Source organism: Eublepharis macularius, chromosome 5 (assembly GCF_028583425.1).
Source record: "Eublepharis macularius isolate TG4126 chromosome 5, MPM_Emac_v1.0, whole genome shotgun sequence".
NCBI lineage: Eukaryota > Metazoa > Chordata > Lepidosauria > Squamata > Eublepharidae > Eublepharis > Eublepharis macularius.
In genome coordinates this window covers 54,341,437-54,353,874 of record NC_072794.1, presented here as the reverse complement: position 1 = coordinate 54,353,874, position 12,438 = coordinate 54,341,437, and the positions used below count along the sequence as shown (strand labels likewise).

Sequence of the window (12,438 nt, the reverse complement as noted above, 5' to 3'; positions counted from 1 at the left end):
GGAACAAGCCCTGTTTATGGGTAAGTCTCAACTGAGGTACCACAAAAAAATACTGAAGCTGGGTCAGAACAAGCATTAATCCTTTGCTTTGGGGCGGAGGTCTTCAGTCCCATTCTGGTGTGGTATTTTAAGAAACTGGGATTTGTTTCTTTGCCAATAACTGGGATTCTTAATCAGAATGAAGGCTTGGTTAGGAATCTTAATCACTGGGAAAAGAGGTGACTCAATTTGTTGTTGTCAGACATGCCGATTAGAGTTAGCTGAAGGCTATTTTGTGTGAGGTGAGACAGGAAGGAATGCCCAAGTCCTGCAATTAACCAGTTTTGTGGCCATCATAAATTCTGGTTTGTTTGTGCTAGCAGAATCAGGCCTAGGAAGGCATTTTGCATTCACCCAGAGATTATACTATGATACAGCATAAATATAAACCGTTAAGCTGTTTGGAATGAAGGCTATTGTTCTCCAGAGTGTTCTCAAAAGATGTTAAAAGCATGACATTTGCTGTGAGAAGTAGAACAGAAAAAAATCATGCAAAAGAGATAAGCAAAGGAAAGACATTTTAATTCAGGGTAGATAGAAGGTAGATAGACAAAAAGATTTGATTTTAGTTTGTTATATAAAATTTAAAAACACTCAACACAGGCTAGAATATATCCACACTTGCAAACAGACGTTTCAGGTGACACGGACAACAATAATTCAAGATCAATGCAAAGCAAGCATGTTTAGTCTTTCAAGATTAAAGTGGAAGGCATATTATAAAGTACAAAGTCAGGAGAACACAAAAAGGCACAAACACCAGAAAAGAAGATGCATATAAAGTAAAGTTACAATTTCCCTCTAAAACGCAACCTAAATCCGTTTTTCCTATGCCAGAGAAACAAAGATGCAATATTGTAATCAGTGTTTTCCAAATGTGCTAGAAAAGCAGGAAGTTCTGATGGAAGTTTGTAGGTTTGCATAATTTAAAATTCTATGGTTGCTGATGATGCATCATTTGAAGTCAAATAAAAACATTTAGGACATAAAAAGCAAGGGAGAAATTGACCAGAAATTATGTATTAGTTGGACAGAGGGAAGCAATAAGAATTGTTAATAGCAAAGAAGAGTGTGTGATAGAAGTCACAAGATCTGTTAGATGACAGCACAGCAGTGACGTGACTTTCTTGGTTTTTTACCTGTTAACGATGGATCTTCGGTTCCATCTCCTGGTAACTGGCCATCCAATTGAGCACTATAAGTAGAACAGCTCAAACTTTCTTCTTGTTCCTTGAGTGATATGGAATTTTTGTAAGGTGATTTGTTCATGTTGGCGCCAACAATTTTGCTGTCATTTCTTTGTGGAATTGCAGCTATTTGGTTGGATGGTTGATACACCTGGCTGGAAGGGCCCACTGAGTGGTACAAAGGCTTCTCCGATTTAATGTCCTCTTCTTCCTCGTCATCGTCAATGACTACAAGCTCTGCATGGATAATCCCATCGTATCCACAGACAGTTTTATTCAGTTCTTCATCCTCCACATGCTGGTAACCCATGAAAATCATTGTAACAGGTTCAGTATCATCCACATAACATGGCATGGCGTGGACCACAGTGTAGCTAGAATCTTCATCACTTTTTTGTGTTGCGGGAGAAGACTTTTCACCATTATTTGCGGAATTTCTGAACAGTATGCCATGTTGATTCTCTCTTGTTTTTTGAATTGGTTCCAAAGCCTCTTGGATAACTTCTTGTGGCACCTCAGACACCATCTTTTTTGGGGGGCTAATTTGTACAAGTTTTTCTTTTTGTTGAGGGACCGGAGAATGAGAATTCTCTGGGCAGCCCTTTGAAAGACTGTCATCTTCCATATTTTGACTTTTGGCTTTGTTATAGAAGGGCTCACTACAATAATCAAGCCGATTAGTCTTATTTTGACTAGCATCATCACCATTTGGTCCCTGGAATAACTTCTCGTGCTGGGGTGTGGCTGGCCTGCAAAACTGGTTTGCATACACAGGTTCATGATATTCGGTGGGAGACTTTGATTGTTGTTCAGTGGCTTGCCTTAAGAGGTCCTCCACTTCAATGGGTGCAAGATCATCTACTCCGTTGTTTGTTATGCTTCCATTGGTGCACACTGCATAGACTGACTTTCTGCCATCATCATATACTTTCACTCCAGCACCTTTGAATTCCTCTGAAGGAAGAGGAATTGTAGACAGAACTGTGCTTTCTCCTGTCTTCATATCTTTTTCTACTTTGATTTCCATAGCAAACAGTGCTGTTGGAAGAAACAGAGTCTCTTAAAAATGGGTAACAAAAGAGCTAAAAATATGTGTTGTTTTTAAAAGCTAATTACATGTGACAGCAGGACACCCGTGTGGTAGATTGTGGGTCACCAGTGGTAGTGGCCTGTAACATTAGTGGCCCAGGAGCAAGCTGAGCTGAGCAACACCTGACAGAGTGGTACTACCTCTGGACTGCTTTGGCAGAAATTCAGTTGTCAGCATTGGGGGAGGCTGTGAGAGAAGCAAGCCTACACACACTGCTGCTGGCTCCATCCAAGCTGAGCAGCCCTTTGACACTGCGGGGGCTCAATCTGGCTTGCTTCTGGCTACCAGCAGTCCTCCAGGACAGCCAATGCATCCTTGATGATGATTTCATGTATAATGAACTGGGTAGGTTTACTATGTGCCTACTTATGGCAGACAATCTTCCAGTAATTATCTTCATTGCCAGCCTCTGCTCAAAGAAAAGGTGGGAAAGAAATAAAGATAAGAAATGTCACTGGTTTCTCTGCTGGTACATCACTTTTGGGTATGACTCAGAAATGGCAATGGGTAGCTCTAGGAATCACCAGAACCTCTATGGTTTTACAGTAGAGTTTCTACCAATTGCTAGATGCACTGATATTGATGCCACCACGCACACCCCACATCCCTACCCTCAAACCTCCTGCTGGTTGCCAGCTCATCCTGAAAACTCTAAAGCTAGATGATTTGAAATGGTGGTGGGAGGCATATAAGCTGAACCCTCACTTTGCATCCTGCTTTTCACTTTAAAAAAATTAAAGTGCAACTGTATAAGGAAAAAACTTCAACACTGATCCTCTCTGCCTCTTCTCTAGATACAATTACCCTACTCAACATCATATGCAGGCATGACCAGGGAAGTCAAAATGGCCCTGGAGTAAGCCAGGCTGCATAGCCCATGTAGTGCTAAGCAGAGCTACAGGGGCTTGGTTCTGTTTGTTTCTGGCTGCCAGTGGCCCTCCAGGGAAGTGGTCCACCAAGATAATTCCCTGTAAGTTAAATGGCCAGCCACCCCATTCATATGAATTTGGCACAACCTGCACTTTAGCAGTAGCATGGATCACACTATGTTGCATGTAGTAAATCTCTATTTTCCTTATGATCATAGATTTGATATATTGTTCCAACCATCTATTATGCTGAAAAAGTACACTGGTACTTGTGGGCTGAGAGAATACTTTAGCTGAATAAGACTCGGGGTGGAAACAAGGAGCCTTTCTTAGTCACAGGCCAGTCATCCCAGCTGCCTGGCTCCACCCCATTAGAGCTCAAGTGGATCTACTTCCATGAAGATCACTTTTTCCTCATGTAACTCAGTAAAGCTCTGTGGTTAATCCTTCCCCTTTCCTTCCATGGCATAATGCGGTGTGGGTTTGTGAAATCATCAACCCTGATTCAATCAGGTGTAGCTAATAGCATGTGCACAGTTTTGATATGGAAACACATTCATAAGCATATTAAGAAAATGGATTGGAAAGGTGCATTCCCCCCCCCATGCATCTTGTGCACAGCTCCCAGGGCTGCATGCATGTAGACCTCTTAGAAAAGCTGCAATTACACTAACCAGCTGTTTAGTGGGAAGTAGCGGGACTCTAAATCTGCTCCCTATTGCTCTTCTTGAATAGCTGATCAGTGCTATTCCCATTCTTCTGTGAAGGCAGCACCAGCATCTGGATTGGGGCAGCAGCCACATGCATGGCACTTATTTACAAGGGTGGCTCCTCACCAGCTATTGATGCTCTGTGCACATGTGGCTTCCTAGGTGGAGTGGAGCAACTGGCTTTAGGACAGCTACTCCTGGATGAACCAACTTTCCTCGAGAGAAATGGAATATTCTCATCAAATACTCAAATCACTTGCCAGGTCTCAGACTATCATGTATGCATAGTACTTTCCACCTCTATCCATGTCTTAAATTTCATTGTTGAACTGTACCTTTTCGACTTTCTTCATCATCTTCTCTTTTTAGATGCCCTGTTCTTCTAACTGCAGAAGGTCTAAAAGATTTTGGGAGGTCGGGGATGTTGGCGTATATATAGTCAGCTGATTCTGTGAAAGCAGGAAGTTGTTAATTCATACCTTTGCCCTCTGGTGCCATGCATAAACTGTAAAATTTTATGATTTGGTCAAACATACCTTCTCTAGCCTCTACTTTTTCTGCCTTCACAGACTAATAAGAAACAGCAAAAAAAGAGAAGTGATTTTTATAGTTTTAAGAAAATGGATACAGAAAACTGACTACTGTTAGCTTTTCAACGTTGGGCATAGAACCACTGATAACTATGCAACTCAATCCTTTGAATAGTTACCTGGAAATAAGTGTCCCACAGTATTCAGTGGTTTGGGGTGTGTAGCTGCGCTGGTCTGCAGTAGAACAGCAAGATTCGAGTTCAGGAATATCTTAAAGACTGACAAGACCGTGAAAATTTTGTTAGTCTTTAAGGTGCTACTGAACTTGAATCTTGCTGCATACAGTGGTGTTTACTTCCAAGTAAGCATGATCATCTTAAAAATACTTAAGCCAAAATATATTAAAGCAAACAGCAAATCTAAAATATAGACTGTAGTACTCAAAATAAGAACATGGACTAAAATCCACCCAGTTCTGACTTATCTTCCACCACTGCAAGCCAACCCAAATATGCACAGTGTATTACATTTTGGAAAGATGCTTAGACTTAAGCTGAATCTCTGGAGGAAAGTCCTTTCATAGTCATTTAATTGTGAAACAGTCACTATGTAACCCTTTTCCGTGATCAGTGCCGCTACCCAGGAAAGCAAAGAATATGATCATAACAGTGAAGCATAGGACTATTTGTTAATTTTGATGTGGCCCCCTCCATATAAGAAGGCCAGGACAATTGCCCACATTGTCTTCCTTTTCAAAAAGGGTCTACCATTTATTTCTACTTGAATGGCAACAGACTGGCAATCCCACTGTAAGATTCCTGTGTGACTCACCTGTAGGGCAAAAAGAGACATTCATGGCAGCAATGCCATGGATTCAATTTACCCTGGTCCACATCAAAGCAAATGGGACATGAGACATTACCTGTGGGTGCTAAAGGGTCTCAGCCAGTTAGGGGATGGCAACAAGAAGCTATTTGCTTATCTTCATCCTCTCCTCAGCAGACATTTTGCTGTGCAGACTGACCCACCCTCCCTCCCAAGGTATAGCATGAGACTATCTGGTTGCCATTATGGGTCTGAGCAGTAATTTGGGCGGGGGGGGGGGTCATCGGATTGGCAATGGTGTGCCTCCCTTTTTTGCCTGCTCCATGCTGCCTCTGGGTTGGGAGTACATTCAAATAGGCCTGGTTAAAATACTGGTTAGATCACAACTAGTTGGCAGGAATAGGGCAGGTTGCTCAGGATAGGTAGGTTTAATCAGCAAACATCCTGAAGCATCATAGTGATGGGTGTGTGTGTTTGGAACAGCCCATCATATGCCAGGCAGCTGAGTGGCACTGTGAAGGAGTGCCCCAAGTGCTAAGCAGCATCTCTTGCACCTAGTAGGTGCCTTGCAGGAGGCAGATGAAGCTGGGCACCTCTCAGCACAGAATGGCTGTGCAGGCTGGGATAAACAAGGCTGGCAATAACCGTTGGAGCCAGGGTGAACTTGCCAGGTGGGTGCCCCAAGTGATTGCCTAGTGTAGCCTGCCCTCAGAATGGTTGGCTTATTTAAGTAAGCAGTGACGTCGATTAGCCATTTAAATGAATCTAAACAAATAAGCATAACTAGTTGAACCCACACTCAGTTATCTTTGTCTTTATTGTCTCATGATGTATCTGGCGGTGCTGGGACAAAATCCTACCGCTGCTGTATAGAGTGGTTACAGAACAGGTGATGGAAAAAGAATCAGATGCACCCTTCCCTCCCTGTCTACTTTTGCCTTTCTGCATTGAATTGACCTTTTAAACTTCTCTTATGTGGCATATGCTAAGGGGTGTAGAAAGCCTTGGGTTCGATCCTTAGATCTCCATTTGGAAAAGGATCAGGTAGTTGCTGATTTGAATGTCTCTGTCTGAATCCCTGGAGAGTAACTGCCTGTCAGAGGAGACAATACTGACCAGGATAGTGTAGTAGTCTGACTCACAGCCAAGCTACAAGAGACGAATTACACGAGGAGGAGCACGTAAAGGTAGTTGCAATGTTAGCCGGGACGCTGAGTTTTAAAAGAGATCAGAAGGCTTTGTCAATTCCCCCTCTCTACAGAGCCAGGGAGATGGCTGCTCAGAGGGTTTGTTTATTTCCACTTTGCCTCCCAAAGGCTCTGTCAGTTTCACCTCCCCTTCTAAGAGGTGAAGAGGAAATAAATCATCTGAGCAGGGATCTCCCTGGCTCTGTAGAGAGGGGTAATTAACAAAGCCTTCCGATCTCTTTTAAAACTCGGCTTTCCAGCTAACACTGCGACTCCCTTCATGTGGTCCTCCTCGTGTAATTTGTCTCTTGTAGCTTAGCTCAGAGTATAAGGCTACTTCATGAGTTCATAGATGTTGGTTCAACAGATTTGCACTTTAAAAGTGTAAGGATAATGACTTGTACCTTATGGTTGGTTTCAGCAAATGGGGATAGAAGGAAGTGGGGGGGGGGGAGATGTTCTGCCATTTCCTCATCCCATTTGCAACCCCCCTGCTGTTTGTGAGGATCCTCCATCCTAATCCCCCGGCAGCAGGATTTCAAGGGCTCAACACATTGTAGTGTGAAAGGGAAGGCAGGAAAGTCCTCTTCTGTGAGTTTCTCACCATTTGTGGTTTACTGGATACAAGTCAGTGTTCTTGAGAGCTTTTTGTCTGCAGTTTTCTCTACTCTGTCATATCTCTGCTTTCCCTATGAAAAATCAATGCAGCTGCTCGAGGCTATAAGTTCAGTGCAGCAGAGTTCTCCACTAAAGCAATTGCATAATGTTCCTACGGGCTTGTTTGACTTTCAGTGTGTGTGTTTGTTCAGGCTTTCACTGAAGGTTGAATAAAACGTAGAGAATATCTTTCTTAGTTTAAGGAGGCAGGACACACATGTTTTTATGTTTGAAATGTGCTCTTGGTATTCTGCCTATGTAGCCATAGTTGATGGTTAATGTTGATTACCACGTTCCCTTTCTAAATAATTCAATTCACAGCATGAATGCACAAAATATGGCTATAGTATATGAAACACTTTTCTGGCATTGAATCAATAGTAGCTATAATATCCTCGATATTATTTATGTGGTTTGGAGCAGCTCGACTATTATGAGGCTTAATCACTTTTAATTTCCACTGTATGTGCCAAGCGGAGGTCTTACCCCAGTTCCTTGCCTAATCCTCACCTGCTTGTCAAGAGATCATTGTTACCGAGTGACATAAATAACACCCATTGGAGAGTTTGAAAATTAGGCTCTGACCTTTATGATATCTTCTGCTGTCCTTTCAACTGTTTTAAGCTTCTTTAAAATGGCCTTTTCTTTAGCTGAGATTGTCAGCTCTTCTTTCTCAAGATCCTCAATTTCTTGCTCAAGTCTGCAAATGAATGATGTTTGAATGAAGAATTTTTAACAGTTCTGCCAGCAATGAACAGAATGCAGAAGAGGAGTCAGATACATCCTCAAGAGGGCAACAACAGGTCTGACGTAAACCCCATGAGAAGTCTTCAAAATGCACGCTGAGCAATCGAGACAGAAGGCTGTCTTTTACCACCAACTATTTGAGGGAGCAGAGAACTGGAACATCATGCAAATAAAATTGCTAAACCTAAGTCCGATTCTCCCATGATTTTCTCATTACATGCCCAAAGTGATGCTGAGCTGTCTTTCACATGTTTACACTGGGTTTTTTCCACACTGCTGCATGTTTTCCTCATGTTTCTCCCTTCCACCATTTCATCCCTACAACCCTTTGAGGTAATTTAGACAGTGATGCCTAGTGGCCCAATTTCATCCAGTCAGCTTCACAGCTGCTTAAAGTTTTGAACTAGTTAACCAACTATTTATATCACTCAGAGCCAGGGCAATTCCTTTTATATTCTGCACAGCATCTTCTATCTCAATTGCACCGCATAAAGCTTAACATTAAGAACATCTTTCTTCCATCATTGTGTCCTCTTGGAATTTAATGATTTTTCTCTAACTTGGGCATGCATATTTTTTTTACTGTCAAAATTAATTTTAAGATAGATCATTTGCTGTTTTTTTAACAGCAACAAAAATGATTCACAGTATCACAAAAATGATTCACAGTATCACATGTGGGTGGCAAAGGTGCCTGCTGTTGAATTAGCACTAGTTCATACACATTTATTATAAATGTGCTAACAGAGCACACTGGGCATTATCAGCAATTCTGAATTAAATGTATTTGCTGATCTCATCCCACTGTGTATCATCCGCTACATCGTTTGATGATCTCTCCTTAGGCCTGAGTCTCTCTGCATTTGCATTCCTCTTGGCAGGTCACCTTCCTGATTTTATACTGATGGCCTTTGCTGAGACCTGTTGACATCTGTTCCTGTAAACGCTCGGAAACATTTTGGGATGTGCATTAAAATGGAATCTTTCTGGAAGGGGCAATGATTTGGAGGTTGCCTGTAAGTGAAAGGTCAAAAGAAAGGAATGAGATTGCAGGGAAATAAAGCTCAGTGGCCTCTCTGCACATGAAGTAGTCTTACAAAGGTCCTATTAAAAGACAACAGTGTATAGTTGCCAACCTCCAGGTGGGGCTTAGAGCTCTCCCAGAATTACAATGGATCTCCAGGCTAGAGAGATCAGTTCCCCTGGATAAAGTGGCTGCTTTGGAGGGTGGCCTCTACATTATATCCCTCTGAGGTCACACATATATATGAAATGGTACACAAGCATGTTGTTTTGTAATGTGGGAAGTAGCCCTTGTCTTGACCCCAAAGGGTTTGGAAAAAAATATTGCTTGGCATTTATAGGGCTTGGTGCTCCTGGAGTTCCTGATAAGCCTCTTCTAAAGATTCTGGAAAGCAACTTTTAATATGAATGCAAAGTATGGAGATTTAAGCAGGTGTCGCTATGAGCTCCTTGGTAACACAGCGGGGGAGATATTTTGACTCCAACTCCTACCTCCAAATCCTTCCTACTCACAGGATGTGGGAAACTTTATGTCTACAGTTGCAGAGAGAGCTGTGAGGATGATGAAGCCTCAGCTACAGAGAGTGAGTGGTCTGAAGGCACCTGGAACTTGGAGTTTAAAATGTTGGCTGAAGAAGATATAAAAAATAGCTTTTGAATTCAGCACTCTGCAGAACAAAGCAAATCCTGTTTGTTTTTTTTAAAATTCAGACTCTTGTCCAAAACGTGGCAAAGGGATCCTAAGCACTGCAAAATGAGATGCATTTGTGTAATGGAATTCCTTATCCCTGTCCCGCTGAAACTCGATGTGCTCCCTGAAATGCAACTCTCAGGACAGCAGACCTTTGGGAACGCTGTTGGGGAACTTGTGTGCAGGGGAATCAGCAGAAATTTGGAACAACTAGAAATGCCTCTTGCATGAGCAGAAGGATGGTCAGAATCCAACCCTCAAAAGTTTACATACTCCTCTAATGTAAAATCTCTTTAACTTCATAAACAGTCACAGAGGATATGTGTAATATGTTGTAACACTTCAGGGAATGTTGTGTCTTTGATATTTTTACTATCACCTGAATGCCAGCATTTTAAAAACATCAGTTTTTCTGGACCATTCTAGGTGATGACATTTTAAATGTCAAAGGCTTCACTTTCTACAGTTTGGATTTAGAAAGCACGATGAAATCCCAGCTAGCTAGAGGACATTCAGAACTGGATCTTAATATTTGTTGCCCCTCCTAACTCGTCTCTAATTATTCAAACATCAGAATATAAATAGCAGGCCTAGAAGCATTAATCTCCTTGTTCAAAACAACAACAAAAATTGATATACGCATAAAGCTTTTAATGATGGGGGTAAATTCAAGGATCTGAGCAGTACCTGAGAATATTTTGTTCCAGCTCATTCATCCGTTGCTGATCCTCTCGATTCTGGTTTTGCATTTCCTCCCGTTCTTTTGCCGTAAGAGTGTTTAGGCCATCCCACAGCCATTTCTCACGCAGAGCTTTTTTCTACGTATAAATATTTCAGACATTTCCCATTAGGAATCTGATTTATCTGTCATACTTCTGTCCTCATATTAGCCCTGTACCAGCTATATCCTTGTCTATGACCAACCTGCAAATTGGTAGTTATGTTTCTGTAAATCTAAAAAGAGCAGTGTCGACTCTAAACCATCCTGAGTGACAGCATCTCTGTTTGAATGACATATGAACAAATCTGGGGCATCTCCTTCCTTTTTACTTCCCCGTTCAGTAGCAGAAAGTTGGCATAGACACAATCTTAATGGCACGTCTATGTGGGAATTTCTCCCAGTTTAGTATTACACTGGCATTCAGATGTTTCTTGGGAAAAGGTGGCTGGATATACTGTAAGACAAATCCCAGAACATTCATCACACTTCTGCTCATGTGGACATTGTAACTTAGCCTAGTAGTGCCACGAAGGCCCTTTTCTCTTATGTAGTGACTGGGAGATTCTGGGTAGTTCACTAGAGCTTTGTGTAAATACAACCAAAGAGTCAGAAAACCTGATGGGGAATGTGAATAGTATTTACTTTTTTGAGAATAGTGGAAATGTAGTAAATGTCTAGTAAATACATTACTGCTGGTGGAAAGCGCTGCCAAGTCATTGGCAACTTATGGTGTACCCTGCTGGAATTTTGAAGGCAAGAGACTAACAGAGATAGTTTGCTATGGCCTGCCTCTGCATAAATACCTTGGTCTTCTTTGGAGGACTCCTATCCAATTACTAATCAAAGCTGACCCTGAGTTCTGATGAGATCAGGCTTGCCTGGGCTAGTCAGGTCAGGGCAAATACATTACTGGCTGATATAATATTTAATCTAGATCTTTATGTGTTCTTTTATATCTTGTGGTTTGTAAATAGATCAGTTTAGTATCTGAGCTGCTATGCGTTTACTACATACATACGTATGTGTAAACGGCATGGAATATCAAGACATCATGGAAGTTAACATTGTAGTAATTTTTTCCCCTTAAAATAAAATACTGATATTGTTTGGAAAGTGGTTTATAAACAGTTGGCAAAAGATCTCCTTTTTTGTTTGACTGTCTGTTGGTAAAACAGGATGTCCCCCCCCCCCCGTTTCTGCTGCTGCACATGCACACAATGCCTCCACACAGAGCAGTAAAATATTGGGGAAATGTTAATCCTGGCATAATATGTAAACAATACTGCTCAGAAACATCTCTACAAGTTTCTGCTTTTTGTGTATTAAAGAAGTACCAGTTTTCATTGGACAATATTCTAACAAGTCATGGGGAAGCTGCAGGAAATGCACACCTACATTACTACCCACAGCATATTAGAAAATTTCTGATAAACTCATTGAACAAAACATTAAATCTGGGCTTTTGAAATTGGGAGGATACAACCACTAATCCAGTTTCTAAAAAGAGTGCACAGTGGGAACCCTGTAACACCAACCTGGATCCAACTGCACTGTTTCCTAGTTTATTTCTGAGTCTAAATTCAAAGTGCAGTTGTTAATGCTAAGGTCCCTAAACAGTTGAGAATCAAGGTAGTTGAATGTCTGGTTAGACCACTACAGAACCTTTTTGTGTTTTGAAATCAGTATGGAGTAGTATAGTCAGGCCCCACTTGGCAACCAGTGGGAGAGGGGCAGAGATATGGGGCTGGCCATTGGCATGACATCAGCTCTGGGGAAACCCAGAAGTAGTATCACACTTCTCTAGGAATTGACCAAAACTCTGAGGTAAAACTAAGGTTGCAACAGGAGTATTCATCTTGCGAGTGTGCACAGTGCTCATGCGCTCTGGAATGCTTCCATGTCATGCCAGGAATGACATTATATAGTGTTTGGGGCTGATTTTTACCCATTCAGCCCCTGGCGTGTCATGCTAGGAATACTGTTATTCTCAAGTGATGTGGAAGTGTTCTGGAGCACATGGGAGTGAGCTTCTGGTGGTTCTTGCCCCATTCCTGCACCTTTCCCCCAGCTGGCCAGGTTAGAAGTGGCGGGAGCAGAAGCTGGGAGCAGAGGATCCCTTGCCACCACTGAGGGAATGGGATCCCTAGGTAAAACTACAATGT

The 12,438-nt window shown here is 41.9% G+C and overlaps 1 protein-coding gene across 1 annotated transcript in view; it reads right to left on the bottom strand.

Annotated features, from left to right (window-relative positions):
* Positions 1-12,438, bottom strand: part of PALMD (palmdelphin) — a 33,985-nt gene that overhangs the window by 5,317 nt on the left and 16,230 nt on the right. The window contains exons 3-7 of the mRNA XM_054981288.1: positions 10,243-10,373; positions 7,680-7,794; positions 4,432-4,465; positions 4,231-4,344; positions 1,179-2,264 (exon numbers count right to left, since the gene is read on the bottom strand). Coding sequence (XP_054837263.1) covers positions 1,179-2,264; positions 4,231-4,344; positions 4,432-4,465; positions 7,680-7,794; positions 10,243-10,373 — 1,480 coding nt within the window. The remainder of the gene's footprint in view (positions 1-1,178; positions 2,265-4,230; positions 4,345-4,431; positions 4,466-7,679; positions 7,795-10,242; positions 10,374-12,438) is intronic.